At 43.7% G+C, this 12,889-nt stretch overlaps 1 protein-coding gene across 9 annotated transcripts in view; it reads left to right on the top strand.

The window, feature by feature from the left end:
• The first annotated feature begins 5,948 nt into the window (after positions 1 to 5,948).
• The window catches only part of PTPRM (protein tyrosine phosphatase receptor type M), a 495,715-nt gene continuing 488,774 nt past the window's right edge, over positions 5,949 to 12,889 (top strand). For 2 of the 9 annotated variants that reach the window (XM_064442975.1, XM_064442979.1), the window contains exon 1: positions 5,950 to 6,487. In XM_064442975.1, coding sequence (XP_064299045.1) covers positions 6,415 to 6,487 — 73 coding nt within the window. In that variant the 5' untranslated portion in view covers positions 5,950 to 6,414. Of the gene's footprint in view, positions 6,488 to 12,889 lie in introns of all 9 variants that reach the window. The other 7 variants (XM_064442976.1, XM_064442977.1, XM_064442981.1 and 4 more) reach the window with 5 other exon arrangements.

Genomic DNA, 12,889 nt, shown 5'->3' on the forward strand with positions numbered 1-12,889 from the left:
AGTCCTGCCAGCAACCCTGCTCCAGCGTGGGCTCCTCTCTGCACGGGGCCACAGGTCCTGCCAGCAAACCTGCTCTAGTGTGGGCTTCCCATGGGGTCACAGCCTCTTTTGGGCACATCCACCTGCTCCAGTGTGGGGGTCCTCCACAGGCTGCAGGTGGATAACTGCTCCGCCATTAACCTCCATGGGCTGCAGGGAGACAGCCTGCCTCAGCATGGTCTTCACCTACATGGGCTGCAGTACCCCACCCCTCTATCAAAACCTTGCCATTTAAACCCAGTACACCTGTTTACCTTGTTGGGGCTGATGGATCAGATTCCTGGTCCCTCTCCTGCTGGGAGGCATTATTGCACTCAGCTCCTGGTTCCCCATCCCTTAGGCAGCAGCTGATCCTTTCTGTTCTCTGACAGAAAGTTCAAGTTCAAAGAGGCCTGCTTCTCACATATGCTATAGAGTGATAAAGTATTTCTAAGAGTAGAGTTAAAAGCCACAATGGTTTTAAGTCTTTGTAGATTGTTAAACACAATAGATCTCTAATAAAATATTGACAATTAGAAGACAAGACAAGATTTGGCTCACAGACATCAAAATGCATCAAACACAACCTGGTATGAGGTACATGTTCTTCCTTGTCCATACAAATCACACACGTGGGTAGAAGGAGACTATGTTGATTGTGGAATCAAAAACTTTGCTTCCAGCAGAAGAGACAGCATTGCATATAGAGCTAAATTTTTTATGAGTTTACAAGCTTCTACCTGCCTAGACTACACTCTGCTTTATCCATCTTATTATAGCAGAGTGTGAGATTATGAAATAGATTTTCTTCCACAAAGCAGCTCTTTGTACTTGGATTTGAACTAGCAGTAACCACCTCTGTAGAATGCCATCTGCTGCTCTTTGCTCCCCTCCTGACGTTCAGCTCCTAAAGGTCCCCCCCACTGTTTTCCTTGGATACTTCAGACTTTTTTCTCACCTCTATTTCAGGAACTTCTGATTAAAAATCGTTTATCTCCAGTATTTAAATAATTTTTTTCAAAGATCTGGATGTCTTTTCTCTTTCAAGTCCCAGCCATGGTTTAATATCATGGCCAGGAGTGACCATGTAGAAATTCCTCAGTTATCATCAAAAATATTGTTTTTTTAACAAATGGAATCAAAGAAGACTTTTGTTTTTATTACCACCAAACTTCAGAGTGATCAAGTGAATAAGGCAAGGTGTCCTTGGCACAAAATGGATCATTATCATTGCTTGCACAAATCATTAGCAGTACCAAAAAAAAAAAACCCACCAAAAAGTGCAGGCTTTATTACACATGGCAATATCTGATAGGGAGCAGCCACAGTTGTGATTAGCACATCTCGGTGCCAAATGAATGATCAGGGATCAATTCCAGTGCCAGCAAACCCCAGCAGCAGTAAGCAGGAAAGATGATGAGCCTCTACATTTTGTATGCAGCAACTTTTGCAGCTGGTTAGATTGACCTTACATTCCAAGGGGTTCTCTGTTGTTCCTTGGAAGCAGGGAAAGGCAGGGTATGGGGTGGATGTCATCTGTTAAGGACAGTACTATGTCCTCACCCTACCCCTCAACAAAAAAAAAAGGGGGGGGGCACGCCTGACTTTTTGAATAAACACTAGGAGATATATTCAGAACATTACATATATCACTGAAATAGCTCTTCAGTAACAAATGAAACCTTTACATCTATGGATATAGATATATTAAACATGAAACAATATAATTGAATATAATGCCATCAATAAATCTTGGCACATAGATAAGCACACTTTTTTTCTTTTTGAAGCTTTTGACAAAAAATCAGCAGTGAAAAGGTGAAGAGTATCAGTAAAAATCTGGGTTAGAAGATAAAGCTACGTAAAGGTAAGTTAACACGGCAAAGGGGATGTTGCTCTGTATTATAGATGAAAGAGTAACAAATGGGAAAAAAACCTTTTAGATTTGGCATATTCTCCCTCGACCTACAGAGATGATGTGATTTTTCTTGAGTGGTCCTCCTGACCAAGGATTTGCTCTGGAATTTCACCGTAGCAGAGAAGTAGATTTGGTAAGAACAGAGAATTGGAATCACTGTCTGTCTTCTAACAAAGCACACCTTACTTGCGCTGATCAGCTGTACTTAACTAAGAAAATGTGCCTGTCCTGTGACAAAAATTACTTTTCCATCACATTTAAACAATAGTGTCATTGAAAGACTCATAAAGAATGGTCTGTCTTAGCTTTAGAACAAGACAGAGTGGGCTAGTGAAAAATCATTCTTGTCTGACTACTCCATAGTGCAAAAAATAGCAGATGTTATCTGCTACTCATCCAAAAGATCAGGTGGCAGCCCTGCAGCCCACATTCTTGGCCACTTCATCGGCATTGTCGTGGGTCAAAAAAAGGCAGGGATGTTTGGGCCTTCCTCCAATATTTGAATACGAGTCTTCACTTTTCTATTTGTGCTGTAACACGAGCAAGACAGTGTTCCTGCTTCATGTCATTATAGGAAGGGTGACTTCATGCTACAGATTAAGCAGGATGGCCTTGATGTCTTATGAAATTTGAGATATGTTTACTTGTTCTTATGCCAGTAATACGGAACAAATAGCATTGTGAATATCATTAGCACCTTAAAGGAAAAATAATTGTTAAGCATGTATGTACATCTATCCTGAGAACTTTTCCTTGACATTGGTCAAGTACTTCTGTTTCCACATTACGATAAGTATTTGGACCTCAGACCTCTCTAACCAGTAATTCTCCCAGTTCTCTATCAGTTTGGAATTTTCAAAAATCATTTGTCAGAAGTAGCTCAGAGCTCTGGGATATTGGAAATGGATCTGCAAGAGAACGATTAGCAGGGAGAGGGCAGCTGAGCCAGACAAGTTTGTGTAATAAACAGTGTAATTATTCATAATTTATGATCCAGCTGTTTAATTTCCCCCCAGTGGGATATATACAAATTTCATATTTAAAAATAAAATAAAAACTTTGCAGTGGAGACTGGTTGTGTGTGTTGCTTGGTGATGTATATTAAAATCTAGAACATAGTTATGACAACTTCCAGATTATTTTTGATCCTTATTACACATCCTACTGCCTCATTCTTTGGCTCCTTTCAGCGGGAGTAATTGTATTTGTGATATTTGTGAACTCCTATGTTCCTAAGCTGAAGTGTGCGTATGTAGGGACCTGTAATCAGGTATTTCTTTGAGGTGATCCAGTTCAAGAACAGATGCTTTTCAGTAAGAAACGATCAGCAAAGTATTTTTTTTTCCATATGCTTCCAATCCCCTTTCCTGGCACAGCTTAGCCCTTAATGAACTCTCTTGAAGGCATTCTTGGAATCAAACCACTAGTGAACCTGTGGGTTTTGTCTAGTGTTTTCTTGATGCTTTAGTTCTTCTTTGTAGTGTTTCTGGACTGTTTTCATACGTGCTCCAGTACTAAAACTCAGCGAAACACAGCTAACAATTCCTGACCATCCATGCATGACCTGTGTTTTCTATTGTTCTTGTTGGTCTAGCCATTCCCTGGAGCTTAACTGTTTCTTAGATTTACTGTAATTAAAGCAGAATGGTTATGTCTTTGAAGGTCAAGCACTTCAGCCTTAGTCCTACTAAAACTATGACCAAACACTCTTATGTGCTCTTCTGCAATCCACAGAACTCGGCGACTTTCTGTCTCATCTTCATTAAGCTAACACTAGATAGCTGTGGATGCAGGCATGGAGTTTTCAATTCACTGTTACAAAGACGGGGTTGAGAATTAACGTTGCATATCTGACGACGACACTTTACCACAGTGTGTTAGGATTGACACTGGCTGATCGGAGACACAATTTTATGTGTGTCTGGCATTGCAAACCTAGAGAGAAGTTACCATTAGCACAAGCATTGGTTTAGCTGTTCGTTTCTGGATTTTTAGTGACAGATCAACTAGAAGACACATTTTAAAGTTAAATTTACTGTAAATTAAATTACTTATGAGACTTCGTGAGGGTTTTTTAAACAGTTTTGTAGTTACAAAGGTAATGCTTTCAAGAGTAGCTAAAGTTTCTAATTTTCACAAGCTGTAACTGCAGCTTTCATAGGATATAAAATTTACATAAATTATGTACCCAGGAAAAAAAAGTAAAATGAAAAAAAATAGAATTTTTATTGCAACATACCCCAAGGTTATCAAAGCTTTGTGGAATTAAGGTAACTTTTTTCGGGCAGAAGACCGGGAAGTTCCAGGCAAATAATAAACGCTCAGAATTCAAAAGAAGTCTGACGTCAGGAAACACAACAATTAGTGCTATTCTGCCCCCTGGCGTTAACTTTTGAGGTAGCTGCCTTACCCCCACCCGTCAAAAAGTTCACGTCCCTTCGTGAAGACTGCATCGCATACCAAATGCATTAGCAAAAACATAATAGAGCAGTGTCCTGACAACAGCATAGCTGGGCGATCACTGGAAACGATACAGCTGTGTGCCTAAGCTTGAAGATGATGTATTACGTGTTAAAATAATACAAAATACGGACAAATCATTAGTATGTTGCAACTCGCACCTCCATATGGGGGATGGGTAGAGTTAAGACTTCAGTTGCAACGAGAGTGAAGCCGGCTAGCTACATATGAGAGTGTCACAGAAAACAGAGGACCTGTGCTGGAGCAAAATGAAAACCTAGAACCTGAGCTTTAACGTTTGTGTTTGCCAGCTCAAACCCTGAGTTGTAGCATTATCTAGATTCTTTTTTTTTTTTTTTTTTTACGGTTTTATTTGTAACTCCCGGGGAATAAATAGGCATTAAATTTGGCCACGCTCGCACTTGAAATAGAAAGAAAGCTGTAATTGAAAGTGATAGCCAACAAAAATATCTCCACCTCTAGAAGTCCAGTTTAGAAAGAACTGATTTAAAACCAATAAACACACCCTTGCGGTGTCTTGGACACCAGGAGCCAAGCCCCAAAGTGAAAAAGACTGTCAAGCAGCTCTATTTCATACACGACGTAGAAATAAATGCCAGAAGTCGCAGACTGCGAATAACGAAAGGTAACTGCCATTTCAACATGATCTTCCTTCCATCATCCACTATCTCACCCTGCCAATTCATGACGTCATTCTTCACTCACAGGAGTAAGAGCTGCCACCCTGCTTCGAGCCGGGGGGCCGGGCCGGGCGAGCCCCAGGGGTCCCTTCCCACCTCCCGCCCACCCCGAAACGCTGCGGAGGGGCGAGGGGTGGCTGTAGCCGAGGGCTGGGCAAGGAGCTGAAGTTTTATTAGCAGCGCGCGAGCGAGAAGCGATTTATTTGCAACACGGTGCCGCTCGCCAGCCCCGGCGAACCCCATTTACAGCTTCATTTCCTTGCAGCATCAGCCCCTGGCTGCCAGGGCAGGGCTCTCAGGCTCGCGGCTTTGGCGGAAGACCGAGCAGCGGCACCGAACTAGTTCTGACAGACTCCGGCTTGTCTGTAAAAACAAAACAAAACAAAACGACTGTGAAAAGCCAGCGCTTTCCCCTTCTTTTATACTGACCCTTCCCCGCGCCGGTGCCTCGGGGCAGCGCCGGCCCGGGGGCGGCCGTCCCCTCAGGGCCCCGTCCCGGCGGGACGGGCAGCCGCGGCGGCCCCCACTTCAGCGGCGGCAGCCCTCGCCGGGGCCGGCCCGCGGCGAAGTTGCCGAGATGCTTGGTTGAGGTTTTTCTTCTTTTTTTTTTTTTTTTTTTTTTTTTTTCGGTTCCTCCTTCTCTCCCCCGCTGTCCGGGAACTTTCGACATCGTCCCGCCAGGCACGGAGCCACCTCCTCTGCAAACAAAGCCGCTCTCGGGGGGAGGGGGGGGGGGGGGAGCAGCGGGAAAGAGACCGGAGCGTTTCGCCTCCGCCGGCGACGGCCGCAACCGAAATCCTGTCAGCGGCGCCCCGCCGCTGCCAGCCCGCGCCGCCTCGCCCTCTAGCGGGGGAGAGCGGCGGCGCCGGCGGCTGGGCGTGACTTTCCGCGCTCCCTTTAGCCTGCCTGCCTGCCGGGGGGAACCGCGAGTCAGTCAGGGAGCCGAGCTAAGCCGGGACTAACGGCGGCGCCGGGCGAAGAGCTCCGGGATTAAGGGGGCACCCGGCACCCCACCCCGGGCACCGGGGGAGGCGAGCAGCGCGGGAGGCGCGGGGCGGCGGCCCCCGGGGCGAGGACAGCGGCGCGGCCGGAGAAAGGCGGGTAGCCCCCGGCCACTTCGCGCCCCTCTTTCCCTGCCCTTTAAAAGCGACGAGAGGGCGAGGAGGGGGAAAACAGCCCGTGGGGCACCAAGTGGGGGAGTCCGGCTCCCCCACTCCCCGCCTGCCCCACTGACTTGGAGGGGGGCGAGAGGGGCGCCTCCTACTTTGGCAAACACTTTGGCACTTTGCTGGATCCGGAGCAGGAAGGGGTGGAAATATGGGGAAAGTTGGAACTTGCCTGGTTACTTTGGCCGGACTTTTGCTGGCGGCCGGAGCGCAGACGTTCACAGGTAAGGAGCCGCCTCGCCTTCCCCGGGGTCGGCCGGCCCTCCCGCGGGCGGGGGCGGCGGAGGGGCAAGGGGGGGGTGGGGAGCGCTGCGATTTCAGAGTCGTCGAGGTTTTTTTTTTGTTTTTCTTTTTTAATAATTTCTCTTATCTCCCCGTCCCCCTGGAGGGGCTGACACTTCGGAGCCGCCGCGTACATGGCGGGGCGGGGGGGGAAGCGTCCGGAGGCGGCGGGATGCCGTGAGGCTGGCGCCCCGGTCCCCTGAGGAGAAGGGCGCTGAGGGGAAGGGCGAGAGGCCGGCGGGGCTCGGGCAGCCCGAGGGCAGGGCAGCAGGGACGGGCGCGACTCGGGCTCGCTCCGGCGTTTCTCCGCCGCTGACTTCCCGAAAGTTTCCCGCTGCCCCGGCGCGGGAGGCGGAGGGGCGGAGGTGAGACCCCGCCGCCCCCGCCGCCGCCGCCGGGCCCCCGTCCCCGCCGCTCCGCCTGGCGACGGAGCTGGCGATGGGGAAGGAGAACTTGGGGTGCTCGCCGGAGAGCGTCCCGCCGCCCGCCTCGCCCCGCCGGTCCCTCCTCGCTCGCCCCCGGAGCTCCCCGCCTTTCCCCCTGCCCGGAGGTGCGGCTGCGAAACGCCGCCGGAGCCGGAGGTAACGCCCTGGCACCTCGTCTTCGGCAGCCCCCAAAATCGTCGCCTGCGAGGGCAGGGCAGAAGCTGCCCGCGTCTGCGGGATGTCGGGGTTCCCATCCAGCCGAGGGCTCGGCGAAGCGCTCCCTCAGCAGCGTCTCTCTCTTCCCTGAAGTCCGAGACCTGCAGATGGTTGTCTTGGTCTCGAGTCCTCTGCCTGCACCCCTGTCCTATTTATATGTTGAGGAAACCCATAATTTCAGACAGAAATTGGGATTGTGAAATAGTTCTGTGTGCTCCGCTGCAAAGAGTAACTTCACATTTTTTTGTTTGTTTTGTTCCTAACACGAAGTGAGTGCAACTGAAAAGCACGTTAAATTGAAGACATCTGGTCTTCAGTTCATGCAAAGCGTGCTTTGATCTGGTGGGAAGCAATACTTTTGACTTTCCTTGTTGCTCAGGCTGCAAAATAATTTATATTTTATACATTACATGTTGCTTCTATGCTACGCTGTAGCTAAACCAAGCTTTATGGCTAGGAATTGGTGGTCTGTTTTAAAACTTTGTTTAAAAATAATAATAAAAAAAATCTGGTTTTATGTTAGGTTCCAGGGACCTTCTGTATACCTAGCTGCATTTCCCCAGGTTTCTCTCCAGCAGTTTTACTGCAGATGAGATGGAAGATCCCTGGGCAGAAGAATGTTTTGTACTGGGGTGATATATAACAATGATGAAATCTTTTCCAAACACTCATGTTAGGATGAAGCTATGCTCTGTAGTAAATTATGGAACTGAACTCATGTATATTAGCCCTATAACTCATTAATATTGGAAGTCTAGTGTCCAGGCTTCAGTGAGAGCTCTTGCTCTATTAAAATAAATCCATAACTCATTGCTGACCTGCGTGAACTGTCTTCTTGTTTAAAGTTAAGTCGGGGTGACTCTTCTCCTCCTGGATATTTAAATGGCATGCAGGATGCTGATAGTATACTATGGTCAGCATTTAAGTGCTGTTCGTGTTGCTGAAGAACAATCCCATATTAGTGTTAGATTTGTATCTGTTGTATTCATTTCCCTTGCTGCACGCTGTGGAAAGAACGGTGATATAAACCACAGACAATTCATAGATGATTTGTGCATACAGTTTATTCAAAAGGTGCGATTCTAGCCCTTCTGAAGTACTGAGTAACAGAGGCTGTGATTTGCACGCTTCAGAGAGATTGCAAAGGATGCCACAGGATGCAGGATCTTGCCAGCGTTCTCTCCGTGTGTGCGTACGTACGTGTACGTTAAATATTGAATGTAAAGATTATTTGTGAAGATGCACGTACAGATGTTTTTTTAATATTGATTCTTGGCGCTCAGAGCAAAATAGATGAAATTTCCATTTTCGTACTTTACTGTTGGAAGTGCGTGCCTGGGAGTAATTTTTGCTTGGAGGAAAAAAATTGCTGTTGCTTTTGTTAAAAGCTTGATGCATCGGTGTCGTAGAAATTAAATTACAGAAAAATCTGTCCTTGAGTTAGGTAGTTATCTTTTGTAATAGTTGTCCCTTGTTGCAGATGGGAGTGTTATGTCTAACCTATAGAAAGTTTAAAAACAAAGAAAAAAGAAACAAAACCAACTCCATGCATGTTCTAAGCAAAGAATAGCAGTGGGTGAGTTAAGTAATCTTTGGCATTTGTAGTTTCATTTTTATTTTTAGTTTTCTAAAATGACTGATTTGTTTTACAGAGATTGGTTCTAACATTAGTCAGCTATTGTTTTATTTGAGTTTCTTATTTAGAAAATAATCTCACTGAAAGATCAGATCTTGGCTTTTTAAGGCCTGGAAGCTTTCAAGTAATCTTTTGAAAGCAGCTTAAGAGTTAATAACAATGAGATTCTCTCTGAGTCCTTAACTAAAGAATTTAAAATTCTGGATTCATTAGTTCAAGAAGCAAATGGTCTCAAGAACTTGAATTCAAGAGATGTTACTGAAAATGTTGTATTAAATGGACAATGCTGCTTATCTTAAGTCTTTAAATATAGCCGGAATATTTCTGCAAGAGTAATTTTGGATTTGGGGGTGGGGTTTTTTTTAGTTTCTTTATGAGAAACTGTAGCACAATTAGCTGGTTTTGTTTATAATTTTAACATAAATATCGTTAAGTGGTCCCATGCAAAGACTGAATGCTAACATTACAAAAGTTCCTGAAACATGGTGTTCTGTCATATGAAATGCCACCTGACTCCACCGTGTTCCTTCTTCTGTCTCCTTGGTAGATTATTCAGGCTAGAGAAAGCAATCCACTCCTGCAAGGGATTTAGGTCAAACACAGATGTGGGAAGTTAGAAGGGACAATGTAAGCCTAAATATTAGGCCTTGTATAAAATGAACGGCCTGGATGAGTTCTGTCAAATACCGAAACAGGGAGCTGAAATTGAATGTAAGGAGATGTGTAATAGAACTCAGAAACTGTTCTTACAAAGGCATCGTGTTCAGATAGATGGAAATTTGCACACAACCAGAATTGAGATTGGTGCTTCTTGCTTATAACCTGAATCTGACCGCAGGAGGGCTGTTATTAGGCTGTTCTAGTCTCTTTTGTTATTGAAAGAGACAAGGTTGTATATTAACACACTCTCTTTATGGTACTGGTTTTAAAAGTTTTAGTTTTTCTCTGAGAAGGGATGAGTCCTATTGCAGTAAGAGAGAGATAGCAACAGACACATGGACTGAGTAAAAGTGCTTATAGGAGGCCATTCGTAACGAACTTTGCACCAGGACTAGTGGCAATTATGAGGAGAAGAACAGGAGGAAAAGTGCTGTACAAAAATTGAAAATTACTTTTCCTAGTGACTAGTAAAGGTTTTACATAGACAATAGTTGTCCTCAGGCTATTTCATGGATTAAAATTACAAGAACTTGCATTCTGAGTAGATGTGCCTTATATTAATCTATTTAATTTTTGGGTGTAGGCACCCTGAAAACAAGGATTGCATTTTCCAAAAACAGATGTGGGGAAGGAGTTTGACACGCTGAAGTTGAAACTTACTGTGATGATGTTGATGTTTGGTGACTGCTGAGAGAGAAGATGAAAAGAAAGAATATAGGTTAAGTCTTCATTCCAGCTGAAATGAAGCTCCTGGCAAATGGAGCAATGTATAGAAAATAAAAAAGTTTCTGGTATAATTAACTGTGTTTTAAAGAAATTTCTCAGAGTATCAGGGATCACTGTTTGGAAGTCTTTAATAGCTCTTCTCACTTTACCAGCAAAGAGCGCCAAGTGTGGTTGTATCTCATTTTAACAAATGCTGCTTTTCCTTGCATTGCTTATTCCACCCTCTTTCCTTCCTCTCCACCCATCCATCAAGGCCATATTCCTGCACTTCCTAAGGGAAGTAACATATGCTAGTGAAAATGCAGCTTCATTAGTGGCTGACCCAGTTGTCAGCTCATCAACAAAACTGAGTTGAAGTTCATATTGTAGACTTGGCCTTGCTAAACAGTGAGAGCCGTGGGGAAGATTCTCAAAACAAGCTTCTCTGTCAGGTGAATAGGTGGATGACTGGATCTGTGTTTTACACTTAAGAGTTTTAATATTTAAAATAATCCATCAAATTAATGGAAGCATGTTGAAGAATTGGCTTCTAAATATGTTCTTATTTTTTTCAACTTTTGACAGTTAGAAACAGATGAAATAAAGTTTGTTCCTCTGTAAACTGGAATTTTTAGTTTACTTTTGTAAAGTAAAAGTTTTATTTGTACTTTAGAATGCTTCAGGTAAAAATGAGAGTCAGGGCTTTGGAAGTGGCACATTTTGTCAAAAAAGAAACTGTGTGGTGGGTATGCGGGTTGAATTTTTGAATTTCTTTTATTTAGCTATTCCTGTCTTGTTCTGGTGTCAAAAGTTAGTGAAATTAAAAATCACATCCTTGTAATATTTTGTAGGATTTATAACACTGGAGAAGAAATCCTGTGATGTATATTTGATCTCATGATCTAGCAGTTGTCAAAATCCATGAGGAAAACAAATCACAATGTCCTGAAACAATATAACAGTATATAATTTATGAAAAAGTAATATATTTAGTGCAAACAAGTTGCTAGATTGACAGCTAGAGAGACCAAATCCTCAGGCAAATCACACAACATCTTAGGAGAGAGCAAGTAAGCTTCTGAGCTCCATCTCACTAATGTCATTTGAGTCTGACCTGAAAAAATGTGCAGATCATTTATTTCTCACGTGTGCTCGCTCATACACTGAGCTGGTCAGCAAATGTGTCAAACAGCCTAGTTGCCAGTGGCCAGGTCAGTTTTACACATTACTGCTGAGACAATCGGTTCAGTTGGCATCGTTAGATTCAGCTAGGGGAAGATAATAGGTGTAGACTTGACAGAACAAAGTCTGCTGATGATGTGGGGCCAGGACCTGTGAACTGATCTGTATTTCGCATGTTGCAACTTCATGCTAAAGGAAATGCCATTTGAGAGGGAGATATCTTGTGTTTAAAGCTCATTAGTATTGCTGTCAAACACTTATTTGAGGCAGCTACATCACTAAGTTTTAAAGATGTTTCCCCAGAAAATGACATGCATTTATGAACCTTTTAGCTCACATTTACAACTCTTGTGTAAAGAAGTAGTTCTGAACATTTTCCCAGGAATAAATTGTTTGTTGATGTGTGAATGCAGCTGAATTATCTGCTCAATTTCTGTAGGAAAAAGGGAGAGAGTCCTTTTTATTTCATTTGATTTTGCTGATGACTTCCAGATCTGTATTTCTTATTTAATGTGTAACGTTATCAGTGTATTGAAAAGGATTTGAAGAAAACCAAAACCAGTTTGGAGCATATGATCATATATTTAAGAAAAAAAAGTCTAGCAGTACATTTTACTGTGTCACTTCATTCACCCCTCTATGTTCACGTACTTTCTGATTTTTGTAGTGTCCTCATGAGTCTTGCCTGCTGTGATCTGCTGCTGATCACTAGGTGTAGCTGCATCTCTAAATCCACTTTTCTGAGCACTGAAAGAGGAAGGGCTGTAAACTGGGCTTTATGAGAATGTAGGTGTATTTGGAGCTGGGGAGGTGTGAAAATATATGATGGATTTTTGTGACCTAGAGATTTTTAATCCATTGGTAGCTTGTTTGCACCAGTTTGATTATAATACAAATGAACTTTTAATTACTTGTAAAAAGGCTGATTTTAGTATCAGGGTTAGTATTCAACAGAAGGATGAATGAATGAATGCTCGAATATATCAAAAATACATAACAAAATACATTAAATTACAAAGAAATTGTCAGTACTTCCCTAGCGGTTTAAATGCAAGTGTTATTGCTATAGAGGTCTGATAAGGTTATATCTTAACCATCTAGATTCATCCTGTCTTAAAGAAAAGCTTAAGTGTTGTGTGAGGATATGCCTTCTTACAACCTATTAAGAAGCTTTTTGTTCCATTCAAAATAATTATTTTCAGAAATGATGTTGCTGTCAGTGGAATTCTGTGCTGATTTTGGAATAATGTGGTGTGTTGATTTTTAAGCCATGTGACTTCCATTAATGTTAGGAGGAGGCACAGAGGGTAAGTCCCCACATATGCTTTAAGAGTGAAGGAAAGACATTTTTGTGCCCAGATTTCTGGGAGTAATAACAGCAAAACCAAAGGTGTATTTATGCCTCTAACATATACTCGCACTCAGTAGCTGCAGGGAGTATGAAAGAAGTGTCTCGACCACAAGTGTCTGACTCCACAGTGACCCTTTGTCACATGAGGAGTAATGGTAGGAACCAAAGG

This window comes from Phalacrocorax carbo, chromosome 2, assembly GCF_963921805.1.
Source record: "Phalacrocorax carbo chromosome 2, bPhaCar2.1, whole genome shotgun sequence".
In the NCBI taxonomy this organism is placed as follows: domain Eukaryota; kingdom Metazoa; phylum Chordata; class Aves; order Suliformes; family Phalacrocoracidae; genus Phalacrocorax; species Phalacrocorax carbo.